Below are 14,468 nucleotides of genomic sequence, written 5' to 3'. Positions count from 1 at the left end.
CAGTGTCGCGCCCATCGCCCGTCGTGCTGCTGTCCCTGCAGTCGTCCACCACTGGGTAGTCTCCTTTGAAAGGGAAACATGTGCAGCTGGGGGACTCCTGACCCTGGGATAGTTCTTGGAGGTCCCAGTGCAAGAGTCCCCTGAGAACACTGACGGCACCGGAAGGGAACCACCTCAAGAGCCTGGCCCAACCAAATACTTAATTCCAGCACTGAGCTGGCAGAGGCAGGGGGGGGGATCTCCTGAGTTTGAGGCTAACCTGGTTTACACACGGAATTCAGGCTAGCCAGGCCAAATAGTGAGACACGTCTTTCCCCCGCCCCCTCCAAAAAAGGGAACCTGACCCATGAAAGCCACAGTGCTGGGCAGGTTCTGAGGCACTCCTCATAACAGCAGTTCTTCACAGGGGGCGCCCTGGATCTAAAAGCCTGGGCCGGGAGTTTGGTCTAGTCACTGGGTGGGGCAGGGTTCTGGGGCAGGAAACCCAGGCTTGCTGGCAGGGAGTACTGCCAGGCTTTGGGGTGATGCACAAATCTACGGAAGGGACTCCCGGCCCGCTGAGGCTCAACTACAGGGAGCCTGGGATGAGCACTGGGAGCTGATCAGAAGTTCGATGGCGGCTTCCGGGAGGGGCGTGTCATCTTGGGGCGTGGCAGGGGTGGGGCGGGGCGATAGCACTGAGCCAGCGGAGGCAGGAAATCGGGGCTGGTCCCGGGCGGCGCGCAGCCCTGTCTCTATCTCGGCTCTGCTGCGCGTTCACCACCCCACCCCCTGCCCCCGGCCTCGCCATGGACGCTACGGAGACAGGTAGGAGGGTGGGGACTGGGGGGGGGGGGGGCTCCCTCCACCGCTCCTCAGCTCCTAACCCAGGGAGCCTCACTTACCCATGAGCTACCTGACAGCCGGGAAAGACGTACTGGAACGGGAAGGGCGTGGGGAGGTCTGCGCACCTTGGAGACCCCCACCCCCCGAAACGCACAGGAGACTCCAGCCCCCAGCCCTCCGATTGCCCTGCAGATCTGGCACCCCGGATGCCTGGGGGAAGGGGCCCAGGAAGGGGAAGTGGCCGCTTCTGCTTCTGATTACACGATGGATGGGGGCAGGGTGTCACGGCCAGGATCCTTGCAGGGCGCCCCAGGGGCATCAGGCTAGGGGGCGGCAGCAGAATTGTGACTAGGTCTGGGTTATGTTTTTGGCTGTCTTTGTGTGTGTCCAGTGTCATTCAGTCCTGTCCCTCGTGGTTTCAGCCGTACTCCAGTGTGTTTATGCCGCAGGCTAAGTGTCTGTGCGTCCCACGTGCGTTTCCATCTGTCTACCCTGGGGTCCATGTGGCTCCATTGTCAAGCCAGTCCTCTTATTTCGGCATTCGTGTGTCAGCTGCATGTTTTCTTGTTTGGCTTGTGTCCGTGCCTGTGTGGGTGTCTCCGTGACTGTGAGCAACCGCTGCGCTGATTTTGCCTGGGTCCATCTGTCTGGTCCAAAGTGACCCCACCGAAGCTCACTGTCCCATCCCACACTACTAGTCTTAGGCCAAGACTCACTCAAGTCTCTGTTTCTCTCTCTCTCTTCCACCTCTGCTTGAGAGTGGTTGAGGTGCATGCAGATTGCTTTGCCACCACTGTGGATGGAGGGAGACAGTGGTTGGCTCATGTTTTCTTACACTTCCCTCCCCCAGAGCTAACCCCAGCTCCCGAGGGCAGGAAGAGGTACAGTGACATCTTCCAGAGCCTGGACAACCTCGAGATATCATTGGGGAACGTGTGAGTCTGAGCCTGTCACCAAATCTAGCTAAGCTCCCTGTCTGCTGCCCCTCATCTGGACACACTGACTTCCACCTCCTGAGCCTAAGCTAGGACACTCCCAAACACCTGTGCCTTCTGGCATTCTAGATACACAGGTGTTTGGGTGTATCTCAAAAGTGGTCCGGAGACACACACACACACACACACACACACACACACCCCTCATGATCCCTTAAAATGGTTGAAATAGCTATAACCCCACTCTGTGAGCCCCTAAACTCCCTAAGGCCCTTCAAGCCCTTTCCCGTCCTGTTTTTAGGAAAAGACCTCACCTGGGGATGTGGCTGAGTGGTCAAGTGCATAACATCCTGCTGTATCACAAAAGGGAAAAGGAGTTAGGAGTTCAATTGATAAAATTCTTGTCTGGCATATACAAAGCCTGGTTTCCGTCCATAGTACTGCACAAACCAACCAGGGTGGTGGTGCATCCATGTAATTCCCACACTTTCGAAGTGGAGGCAGAGAATCGGGCCAACACAGTGAGTTGAAGGCCTGCCTGGATACATGAGCTTCTGTCTCAAAACAAACCACAGCTTCCCCTGCCTCCCTTCAATCCTCAGATCACACCTTCTAAATCACAGATAATATCAAAGACTCTATCCCCCCTTTCTCCTTCAACTGTCCTAGCATCCCCAGAACTCTTCCCCCACAAAGGACAGTCTGGGCAGAAATGGCTTCCTCATATTCTCATACTCTACTCCCCACCCCACCCCCAGGGCTTTTGACCCCCTGGTTGGAGACCTTGTACTCAGAGAAGACCTGGAGCCTGAGAAGATTGCCACAGTCACAGCGGTGAATGAGGAGGTAGGGACAGGATCAGGGTCCTCAGTGAGGCCAGCTCCTGGGTTGCTTGCTCCTGAATGCTGTCTCTTATCCTCTTACCCCAGTGCAGTGAAGCCAGCTGTTGGAGTGATCCCTCCCCAGAGGGTCCTGGACCCCTCACAGGTAGGGGAGGATTTCAGACAAGGATGGGGGTGGGTAGAGGAGGTCATTCCTTCACCAAGGCATCACAACCCTGTTCTGTGCCAGGTTCAGGGGACAGGGCAGAGCCCACAGTGCCCCTGTCCTAAAGTATTCCCCAGTTTTGAGTAGAGAATCTGTAAATTATGGTACTGACTGATCCCAAAGGGGGATTTAGGGATCCATGAACATCTGGAACAGAAGCCATAGGTCTGGTCTCGGAGTGCAGGGAAGGCTTCCTTCCACAGGAGGGCTGGGCTCAGGGGTTTCCCTATGTGTCCCAGAGGAAGAACTAGATTTGCGACTCATTCGGACCAAAGGCGGTGTGGATGCTGCCCTGGAGTATGCCAAGGCATGGAGCCGATATGCCAAGGAGCTGCTGGCCTGGACAGACAAGAGAGCCAACTATGGTGAGGCTTCCTTCTGCTCAGCCCCTGATGGCACCAGGACCCAAACCTCAGCTGCCTGCAGGACCCAAACCCCACTGTCTCCCCTTAGAGCTCGAGTTTGCTAAGAGTGTCATGAAGATCGCTGAGGCCGGCAAGGCGTCCGTTCTCCAGCAGGTACCATCCCTTCCCAGAGCCCAGCCCCCTCCCCTCAGGTCCTCCATCCCTCTCTGTTCAGTTCCTGAGCCAGCCCTGTACTCTACCCCAGAGCCAAATGCCACTCCAGTACATCTACACCTTGTTTCTGGAGCATGACCTCAGCCTGGGATCCCTGGCCGTGGAAACGCTGGCCCAGCAGAAGAGAGATTACCACCAGGTAAGCATATCCTCAGCACCACCACCCCTGCAAGCGCCACTCAGGAGGAAGCTGGAGCCCAGAGATGCTCAGGATCTTGTCAAAGTTCCTACACTGAGATTCAAACCCAGATTCCCGTGAGACTGCAACACACACACACACACACACACACACACACACACACACACAGATGCACACACACATAAACACACACACATACACAGATGCACACACACATAAACACACACACGTACACACACACACACACGTACACATACACACATGTACACACACACACAGATGCACACACACACACGTACACACACACAGATGCACACACATAAACACACACACACGTACACACACACAGATACACACACACATACACACACGTACACACACACATGTACACACACAGACACACAGACACAGACGCACACACACGTGTACACACACACACATACACACACACGTACACATACACATACACACACGTACACACACAGACACAGATGCACACACACATACACACACGTACACACACACACGTACACATACACACACGTACACGTACACACACACACATACACACACGTACACACACAGACACACAGACACAGACGCACACACACGTGTACACACACACGTACACACACACACATACACACACGTACACACACACACATACACACACGTACACACACAGACACAGACGCACACACACGTGTACACACACACACGTGTACACACACACGTACACACACGTGTACACACACACGCACACACACGTGTATACACACACGCACACACACACACGTGTACACACACGCACGTACACACACACGTACACACCGTACACACACACGTACACACACACGTACACACACACACTGGTGCTCTCCTCTGAGAGGAGGATGACGTGAGCACACTAGGTAAGTCTCTTCCAGCAGAACTATATCTCCAGCCCCAAATTTTAACAATTTCCCACTTAGAAATGCCAGTTTCATAGGAGGGCGCAGTGGTGCACACCTTTAATCCTAGTACTTGAGAGGCAAAGGTAGGTAGATCTCTGAGTTCCAGACCAGCCTGATCTACAGAGTGAGTTCTGGGACAGCTTGAGCTACGTGTGAGACTGTCTTGAACAAACAAAGCAAAAAGGAAATACTGATTTCAAGCTTGGCACAGAGGTGCACACCTTTAATTTCAACGCTGGGGAAACTGAAGCAGGCAAGAATCGCTGAGATGGTGGCCAGCCAGGGCCTCAGAGTAAGACCCATCTTTTAAAAAAAAATGGTTTCAGGGCCAGTGAGATGGCTCAGAACGTAAAGGCGCTTGCTGCCTGAGGACTGAGTTCAATCTCTGAAACCCACAGAGAGGTAGAAAGAGAGCTCCAACTTCATGATGCTGTCCTCTACCCTCCACACACATGCCATGACCTGTATGCCCATGTACACACATCATACACACATAATAACAATAAATAAATAAATAAATAGACTTTAAAAAAAGAAGGGCCGGAGATATAGCACAATAGTAGAATTAGTTAACACATGCAAGGCCGTGGTTCAAATCCCCAGTAGCAAACACAAACAAAACAAAGAGGGAACCCATGGAGTTGGCTCAGCAGGTGGAGATGCTTGCCACCAAGCCTGGCAGTGTAGGTTGGTCCCTGGAACCCATTTGGAGGAAGGAGAAACACCGACTGCCACAACTGCCTTCTGACCTCACACATGCTGGCATGAATGTATCCCCACACATATATAAACACAAAATAAATAAGTAAAAATTTAAGAGGGGGCTGGAGAGATGCCTCAGAGGTTAAGAGCACATACTGCTCTTGAAGAGGTCCTGAGTTCCTAGCAACCATGAGTCCACAACCACCTGTAACTCCAACTACCTGGGGATCTGATGCCTCTAGCCTCCATAGGCACCCACACTCATGTGCACAAGCCTGTATACATTCACACATTTTAAAATAATAAAAATAAAATTTTAATTGAAAAGAATACACCAGTAGGGGTGTCAGGATGGCATTTCTCAGGAATAAGACCTCAGGATGTCTGTGTCCCTGAAGAGGGGATGATCACACAACTTTCTGCTCATGTACATGGGCCTAGGGTAGAGCAGGCCTGGTTGAAACAGCAGATTCAGGAACGGGTTCAGGTTTGAGGTGTGGGTGGTGGTGTCTAAGGTAGAGCCCATGCGGGGGGTGGGAGTGGGGATGGGGGGGACAGGAAACAACGAATGGGGAGTACTGAAGCTGCTTCTCCATCCCTATCCTCCACTCTGCAGCCTCTAGCAGCCAAAAGGATGGAAATTGAAAAGTGGAGGAAGGAATTCAAGGAACAGTGGCTGAAGGAGCAGAAACGCATGGTAAGGCCCTGCGCAGGTGGGCCCTGCACCAGAGACTGGAGGCCTCTGCAGACGGCAGACCGAGGCCTTATAAAGGTCCTCTTATTGCCTCCAAGAATGAGGCAGTGCAGGCACTGCGGCGCGCCCAGCTCCAGTACACTCAACGCAGAGAAGACCTGTGGGCACGTTCCCAGGGGTCCCCTGAGGACCCTCCTCCCCAGGCGTCTCCCGGATCCAGCAAGCAGCAGGAGCGCAGACGGCGCTCCCGAGAGGAGGCACAGGCCAAGGTGGAGGCCCTTTACCCAGAACCCCTAACATTGCCTACTTTCCTCTCCCCAACTCCAGTCCTCTTAAGCCGTCTCTGCCTTGGTTTCCCCAGGCACAAGAGGCGGAGGCTCTATACCAGGCCTGTGTTCGGGAGGCCAATGCACGCCAGCAGGATCTGGAGACCACCAAGCAGCGCATAGTGTCACATGTACGCAAGCTGGTGTTGCAAGGAGACGAAGTGCTTAGGCGGGTAAGGCCCTCCCCCACGGTCACCCGTGGTTCATTGCACTTGAGTAAATAAATACTCCGTTCCTCTGCCCCTAATCCATCTCTGAGGCCCCAGGACACCCATCATTAGTGCAGGCCCCATACCCTGATGACACCCCCTTACAGCCTACCATTGACAGACCCTGTTCTCAAACACTGGCCTTGCTTATTGCTAAGTGTTAGGCCCCACCATACCCCAGCAATCCAGGTCCAGTCTTCTTAGATTATGCTTCTCTCCATGCTTGTAGGTGACGCTGGGCCTGTTTGAGCTGCGAGGGGCACAGGCAGAGCGAGGACCTCGTGCCTTCTCTGCTCTGGCTGAGTGCTGTGCACCCTTTGAGCCCGGCCAGCGCTACCAGGAGTTTGTGCGAGCACTGCAGCCTGGGGCTCCGCCACCGCCCTCTCCTGCCTTCTGCTTCCAGGAGTTCACACCTGTGGTGCACAGGTGGGCCCTAGCGCTGGGCTTGGAGTAAGCCCAGAAGCCCGATGCCAGGTTTTAATATATGTATATAATATACTTTGGTTATGTTCACCTCTGATACCCTCTCTTGCTCCCTTCCACCCCGGCTGAATCCCTTACTCTCCCAACTAGTCCCCATTTCTTTAATAAGTCTTCAGGATTTTTGTTTTGTTTTGTTTTGTTTTGTTTTGTTTTGTTTGAGACAGGGTTTGTCTGCATAGCCCCGGCTGCCCTGGAACTCCCTCTGTAGACCAGGCTGGCCTCAAACTCACAGAGATCCACTTGCCTCTGCCTCCCGAGTGCTGGGATTAAAGGCGTGCACCACCATTGCCAGGCCCTGGGATATTTTTGAAACAGGGTCTCTCTATGTAGCTCTTGCTGTCCTGGAACTCACTTAGTGTCTTTTTATTTAAAGAATTATTTCTATTTAGATGTATGTGTATATGCCACCTGTGTGCAGGTACTCTTAGAGACCAGAAGAGGGCATCAGCCTGTGGAGCTGGACTTAGGGGCAGTTGTGAGCCACATGTGTGGGTGCTGGGAACTGAGCTTGGGTTCTGCAAACACTCACAGCCACTGGGCCACCTCTCCAGCCCCTTCCTGTGTTGTTTGCTTTGAAATGGGTCAATGGTTTTCTTTAGGGGTACTTACAGGATCATGGGGGACTTTTGATGAATTACCCCAGTCTTAGGGTGGTGGGGCTAGGACCCTTATGGGGCTAAGATGGCCCTGGACACCAGAGCTTGCAAACCTTTGGAGTTGGGATCCAGATGCTATGCCCACTTGCTGTCACCCAGGCCATCTTCCTGGGGACCAAGCCCTCAAATCTCTCTCTCCCAGTTCCCCTCAGGACACAAAAAAGAAGTTTTCAGGGCCCCTACATGCAAGGCTGGAGGAGGGTTCCTCCGAGCCTGGCCCTTGGGACGATACCAGCTTAGGCAGCCAGGGTAAGTTCATGGGGGCCTGGTGGGTATAAGGCCTGGACTTGGGCCAGCCTGACTGACCTATTCTCTCCCAGGGATGCCAGGCCCTACTCCAGGCAGTGATGTGGACAGTGTAGGTGGTGGTCATGAATCCCAGTCTCTGGATTCCCCTACTTCCAGCCCAGGTGAATGTAGGACCTGACCCTTCCCTGCCCACAAATACCTGTACCTTCCTACCGTCTGTCCTCCAGCTCCTAGCCAAGCACTGACCTTTAATCTCCATTCTATCTTTTGGCCTCTGATCTGTCCCATACCCCTGATCCTCAAGTGCTGACCCACGGTCTTGGTGGAAGTTTCCTCTTAGCCACCAGACAAGGCCTGGCCCCTTCCTGGACTTAGCCTCTCGTCTCTGAGCCTTTCTCTCAAGGATATCTCTGGGTGTTTTTGGAAGCCCTAAAAACCAAACCTGCCTCCTTAGACCTAGCCTGTCCCATGACCACCATAATGATCCTACCTCTGTGCCCCCTGACCCCAGGCGCTGGCACTCGGAGGCTTGTGAAGGCATCATCTACAGGCACTGAGTCCTCTGATGACTTTGAGGAGCGAGACCCTGGTAAGGCCCGACATATGTGGGCAGGTGGGTTCACAGGGACAACAGGGTGGCCCTGACAGCCCTGACCTCCCTCCTTGCAGACCTGGGGGACGGGATGGAGAATGGACTAGGCAGCCCCTTCAGGAAGTGGACACTGTCCACAGCCGCTCAGACCCACCGGCTACGGCGGCTGCGTGGCCCAGCCAAGTGCAGAGAATGTGAAGCCTTCATGGTCAGCGGGACAGAGTGTGAAGAGGTGTGGCCTGGACTGGAGACCTAATGACCTCTGCTGACTTTCACCAAACACACTGACCCAGATCCCTGCAGCCCCTTTGCCCTCCAGCCTGCCTTTGTCTGATGACCTCTCTCAATCTTGATGTTTGTTTATTTATCGTGTGTGTGTGTGTGTGTGTGTGTGTGTGTGTGTGTGTGTGTGTGTCCTGGGGATCATCGTCAGGCTGGCTGCAGGCACCTTTAACTGCTGAACCATGTCACTGGTCAGGTCTAACATCTCTTAGCATTCTCCACTCCCTGGTTTTCTTGATGATCTTCTCACCCCTGCTGACCTGATGACCTTCTTGTCCCCAGCTCTCTCCTAACCCTGTGACCTTGCCCCCAGTGCTTTTTGACCTGTCACAAGCGCTGCCTGGAGACCCTCCTCATCCTTTGTGGACATCGGCGGCTTCCAGCCCGGATGCCTCTCTTTGGGGTTGACTTCCTACAACTCCCCAGAGATTTCCCTGAGGAGGTGCCCTTTGTGGTCACCCGATGCACAGCTGAGATAGAGCACCGTGCCCTTGGCCTACAGGTAGGCGCCATCTTCATTCTGGATTGTCGCCACAAATGATCTGTCCCCACTGATGGCCAGATCACAAACGAGGTATCCCTTACTCTGCAGGGTATCTATCGGGTCAGTGGGTCTCGAGTGCGTGTGGAGCGGCTCTGCCAGGCCTTTGAGAATGGCCGAGCACTGGTTGAACTGTCCGGAAACTCTCCTCATGATATCACCAGTGTCCTCAAGCGATTTCTTCAGGAGGTAGGTGGCTCCAGGCCTGAGGTGGTGGGCAGGAGCCATGCAGCCTCTGGCTCAGGACCCTCATCAGCCCACCCACACTCCTGTCCCCACCAGCTCACTGACCCCGTGGTCCCCTTCCACTTCTACGACGCCTTCATCTCTCTGGCAAAGACCCTGCATGCAGACCCTGGGGACAGCCCTGGGACCCTCAGCCCCAGCCCTGAGGTTATCCACTCGCTGAAGACCCTCCTGGTGCAGCTGCCTGACTCTAACTACAGCACCCTGCGGCACCTGGTGGCCCATCTGTTCAGGTGTGCATGGGTCCCTAAGCTTTGAATCATGGCCCTCTTTCCCTAGACACGTAGCTGCTTACCTATGTGGCTCAAATTAACCTCTGACCTTTAATATTTCTTCTGAGCTCAGAACCCTATATACCCACACCTAACCCTGATACTATCCATGTGAACTAACTGGTCTCAAACAGTGACCAAAGTACTTCCTGTGGCCTGGCCAAGTCACCAGGCTAGCCCACAGGTCCTACCCTTCTCCTCCAACTCCCCGCTTGACCCTTCTCCGCACATCATCCTCAGGGTGGCAGCTCGGTTTGAAGAAAACAAGATGTCTGCCAACAACTTGGGAATTGTGTTTGGGCCTACGCTGCTGCGGCCACCAGATGGACCCAGGGCCCCCAGTGCCAGTCCCATGGCCTGTCTTCTGGACTCCAGTCACCAGGCTCAGCTTGTTGAGTTCCTCATTGTGCACTATGAGCAGATCTTTGGAGTGGATGAGCTCCCTCTGGCCTCTGAGCCCCTGACCCAAGACCCTGGCCTGGCTCTTGCACTCCTCGAATCCAGTCCCCAGCACCCAGCCTCACTTCTTGCCCAAGACACACAGCCCCTGACCATAGCCTCAGACTCCAGCCCAGACCCCAAACACCACAGTGCCCTGGAGAAGTGTCCCGAGGTCACACCTCCTGAGGTAGGAGCCTGCTTATCCCCAGATGTGGGAGGGCCTTGGCTGTGTTTAACTCCTCTTCTTTTATACAACTGGATATTGAATCCAGGGCCTGTGGTGTACGTGTTAGGTGTGCGCTTACCACTAAGTCACGCTGCCAGCTCTCTTTACTTTTATTTCTTCTGCATTTTTTAAAAGCATTTATTTAGAGAGACAGAGACAGAGACAGAGAATGTAGGTACACACAAGTCATGGCATGAGCATGAAGGCCAGAGGACAACCTGTCCTTCTACCACGTGGGTCCTGGGGATGGAATTTAGGTTCTTAAACTTGATAGCAAGATACCTTTACCCACTGAAACATCTCCCCAGCCCAAATTTCTTTTATTACATTTTATTTATTTATTTATTGTGGGGGTGGGGTCTCATGGAGTCAGAGAAAACTTAGGAGAGTCAGTTCTCTTCTAGCATGTAGGTCCTGGATATTGGAATTGCCAAGCTTGGTGGCAGATGCCTTTACCTACTCATCCTCCTTTAGTTTGCCAGTTTGGCCTTGAACTCATGCTGTAAGCCAAGGTGACCTTGAGTTTAATGACACACTTGCCTTTTTTTTTTTAAATGTGGATTGGTGTTTTGCCTGCATGTATGTCTGTGAGGGTGTCAGATCCCCTCGAAGTGGAGTTACAGACAGTTGTGAGCTGCCGTGTGGTTGCTGGGAATTGAACTCGGGTCCTCTGGAAAAGCAGCCAGCACTCTTAACTGCTGAGCCATCTCTCCAGCCCTAACACACTTGCCTTTTTATTGTATTGTTTTATTTGATTATGAGATAGGGTCTTTCATTGCAGTTGGGTGAGCACTTCCTTTCTGGGCATCTTCTTTCCTCTTTAAAATTTACTTATAGGCTGGGTCATGGTGGCACACACCTTTAATCCCAGCACTTGGCGGGCAGTCTCTGAGTTCAAGGCTAGCCTGGTCTACAGAGTGAGTTTCCAGGACAGTCAGGACTGTTACATAGAAAAACTCTGTCTCAAAAAGCAGAGAGAGAGAGAGAGAGAGAGAGAGAGAGAGAGAGAGAGAGAGAGAGAGAGAGAGAGAAATAGAAGGAAAGAAGGAAGGAAGGGAGGGAGGGAGGGAGGGAGGGAGGAAGGAAGAAAACTTATTGACTTAAGTGTGTAGAGGTCAGAGGACAAGTTTCAGAACCAGCCCTCTTTCCAGCCTCGTTTCTGCCGTGCTTTATACTCCAGGCTAGCTGATCAGCGGGTGCTTCCCATCTCACCATAGAAGAACTGGTGTTATGGGTGTTTACCCCCAATCCAGCTTTTTTAAAAGACATATTTATGTATTTAGTGGGAGGGGCACATGGGCATAGGTCAGAAGAAAACTTGCAGGAACCAGTTCTTTCCTGGTGGGAGGGTCTGGACATGAAACTCATCATCAGGCCTGGTGGCGGTTACCCTCACCCACAGAGCCATCTCACCAGTCATGCGTCTGGCTCTTTGGCTTTATGATTGTTAACCAGAATGGCTCAGTTAGTGCTTTTACCCACTGAGCCATTTCACTTCCCCCTTTTAAAATTTCTTCCACTCACTCTAGTCTGACGTACCAGCTGCAGAGGTAAACATGGTTAGTAGAATATATGGCTGGGCCAGCTCTGCTGTCCAGCACAGTCAGCACCAGCCATTTCAGATCTGTCAGTGAAGTAGATAGGTATTCAAAGACCTCCTCTCGGTGTCTGATCCAGGAGGAAAAAGACCAAAAATAAATATGCAACATTGCATGGTCCTATGAAGAAAAGAGGATGGAATAAGGGATGCCCCAAGGTGAGGTCTAGAGGACTTTGTAGCAGGGAATATACTATGGGCAAGTCTTATGGAAAGGTGATTTGAGCAAAGACTAGCATGGCATGGGGGTGGAAAGAGGCATGGGAAAATCTGGGGAAGGGAGTCCCAGGCAGTGGGAACAGCGGGTGCAAAGGCCTTGGGGTGGGAGCATGCATGCTGTGTGCAGTCCTGTACTGTAATGAGTAGGGAAATGGGAAGGAAGCAAGGACCAGCTGCAAATGAACCTCAGTGGCAAAGTGCTCGTCTAGCATGTGTGCGGCTTTGGGTTTGGTTCCTAGCACTGGAAAAGAAGGTTAGCCAGATGGCTGTGCTAGCTGCCATGAGCACAGAGTGTGGGCAACAGATGAGCACTGGCTACGTACAGACAGTGTGTATTGAGACAAGGTCACCCACTGAACTTGCAGCGTACTAGTTCAGCTAGGCTGGCATGCCCATGAGCTCCCAGGACCCCTGCCTCCAACCCATAAAATAGTAGTTACAAGCTCTCCCAGCCATGCCTGACCTTTTACAGTCCTCACACCTGCACAGCAAATCCTCCGACCCACTGAGCCACCCCCACAGACCCCGAAACAGGGATTTTACTGTGGGGAGTCACATTCTGGGTTTCTTCCTGCAGATTGCAACTCTGCAGAGGGACCAAAGGGAGGAGAAGGAGGTGGAAAGCACCGGAGATGGGGCAGGGGAAGGTGAGTGTCCTGGGGAGCACTCTCTTTGCCCCAGGGTTGCTTGGCTGACAGGTCACTCCTGGGGGTACCTTGTGAGAACTCGGGGATGCTTAGCATTCATCACTCCACAGGGTCCACCCACAACCCTGAGGACTTGCTCCTGGGAACACAATCTCGGGGCCACTTCAGCCGCCAGCCAGTGAAGTATTCCCGGGGGGGTGTACGACCAGTCACTCATCAACTGTCCAGCTTGGCTCTGGTGGCTTCCAAGCTGTGTGAGGAGACTCCTGTCACTGTCTCAACAGTGCACAGAGGTAGTTTGAGGGGACGAAGCCTGGGCCCTGCTGGTGCCTCCCCTGAAGGCAGCCCCCTGCGCCGGAACCCTCTGCCCAAGCACTTTGAGATCACCCAGGAGACGGCCCGGCTACTCTCCAAGCTGGACAGTGAGTCTGTGTCCAGGGCCACTTGTTGTGCTGATGCTGAGCCTGAGGAATCTGAGGAGCATCTCTGATCACCCACCATCCTGTGGGACCCAGGACTGAGTTGATGGCCCTATATATCTACCGACCTGCCCCACCTGGTGACCAAACCAAGTCAGTGGATGTGGGGAGGGATGAGGTTACCAGAGTTGAGTAAGGAAGACCACCCATCTTGGGGAAATCCTAAGACACTTGGTTGCTGTCTCAACATCTCCCTGCTAGAGGAGGTTAAAACAGCAAGGCAACACAGGCACACAGGTGATTCAGGATCAATACTCAATGGTCAACACAGGTCCAAAGATCCTTGGGGTCTGCTCCAGTCTCTGACCTCTGAGACAGATGTCTGACCACTTTGATCATAATGGCTCCTGGCCCTGCTGCCTCTTGCCTCCTTGACAGATTCCAGGTGGGTGGGTGGGTGTGGCTCAGCCCTGTCACCTTCTGTTACGTCTTTCTTTCATTGTTGAGACACTGTCTTGTGTAGCTCTGGCTGGTCTGGAACTCCCTATGTTAACCAGATTGTTATAGAACTCATAGAAATACTCTGCCTCCCAAGTGCTGGCCAAGTCAGGATTCTTACAACAAACCCATATCCTGCCGCGGGTGAGATACCTGAGCAAATGGTGCTTGTTACAAAACCTCACCCATCTTAGCTGGATCTTCCAGTCCCACATGGTGGAAGGAGGGAGCCAGTTACTGCAAAATGTCTGACCTCTACACATAAACAGGCACATGCACAAATAAAATTAATTTTTTTTTTTTTTTCGTTTTTCGAGACAGGGTTTCTCTGTGTAGCTTTGCGCCTTTCCTGGGACTCGCTTGGTAGCCCAGGCTGGCCTCGAACTCACAGAGATCCACCTGGCTCTGCCTCCCGAGTGCTGGGATTAAAGGCGTGCGCCACCACCGCCCGGCTTAAAATTAAATTTTAATTAAAAAAAAAAAGTCCACTGTTCAGTGGTGGCACATGCCTTTGATCCCAGCACTCAGGAGGCAGAGGCAGGCGGATCTCTGAGTTCAAGGCCAGCCTGGTCTGTAGAGTTAATCCCAGGACAGCCAGAACCACAGAGAAACTCTGTCTCAAAAAATAAAAAATAAAAAAAATCCTGTCATGTTCTTGCACATCTGTCTTTGCTAGGGAAGGCTGACAAAGA

The 14,468-nt window shown here is 52.9% G+C and overlaps 1 protein-coding gene across 1 annotated transcript; it reads left to right on the top strand.

Annotated features, from left to right (window-relative positions):
* The first annotated feature begins 672 nt into the window (after window positions 1-672).
* On the top strand, window positions 673-14,351 carry Gmip (GEM interacting protein). Its single transcript, XM_052752694.1, has 21 exons — window positions 673-807; window positions 1,676-1,760; window positions 2,519-2,606; window positions 2,690-2,747; window positions 3,047-3,172; window positions 3,261-3,325; window positions 3,417-3,524; window positions 5,796-5,876; window positions 5,972-6,142; window positions 6,235-6,372; window positions 6,638-6,834; window positions 7,690-7,796; window positions 7,868-7,957; window positions 8,308-8,385; window positions 8,466-8,620; window positions 8,984-9,172; window positions 9,263-9,400; window positions 9,494-9,690; window positions 9,970-10,357; window positions 12,790-12,859; window positions 12,970-14,351. Exons 1-21 carry the CDS (start codon window positions 789-791, stop codon window positions 13,347-13,349), a joined length of 2,928 nt encoding a protein of 975 aa, XP_052608654.1. The 5' UTR covers window positions 673-788; the 3' UTR covers window positions 13,350-14,351.
* The last annotated feature ends 117 nt before the right edge of the window (window positions 14,352-14,468 follow it).

The sequence above is a fragment of the Peromyscus californicus genome, unplaced genomic scaffold (genome assembly GCF_007827085.1).
Source record: "Peromyscus californicus insignis strain IS unplaced genomic scaffold, ASM782708v3 Scaffold_23__1_contigs__length_62951481, whole genome shotgun sequence".
NCBI lineage: Eukaryota > Metazoa > Chordata > Mammalia > Rodentia > Cricetidae > Peromyscus > Peromyscus californicus.
Note: the sequence above shows the minus strand (reverse complement) of the source record. Positions and strands in the feature narration are given on the sequence as shown.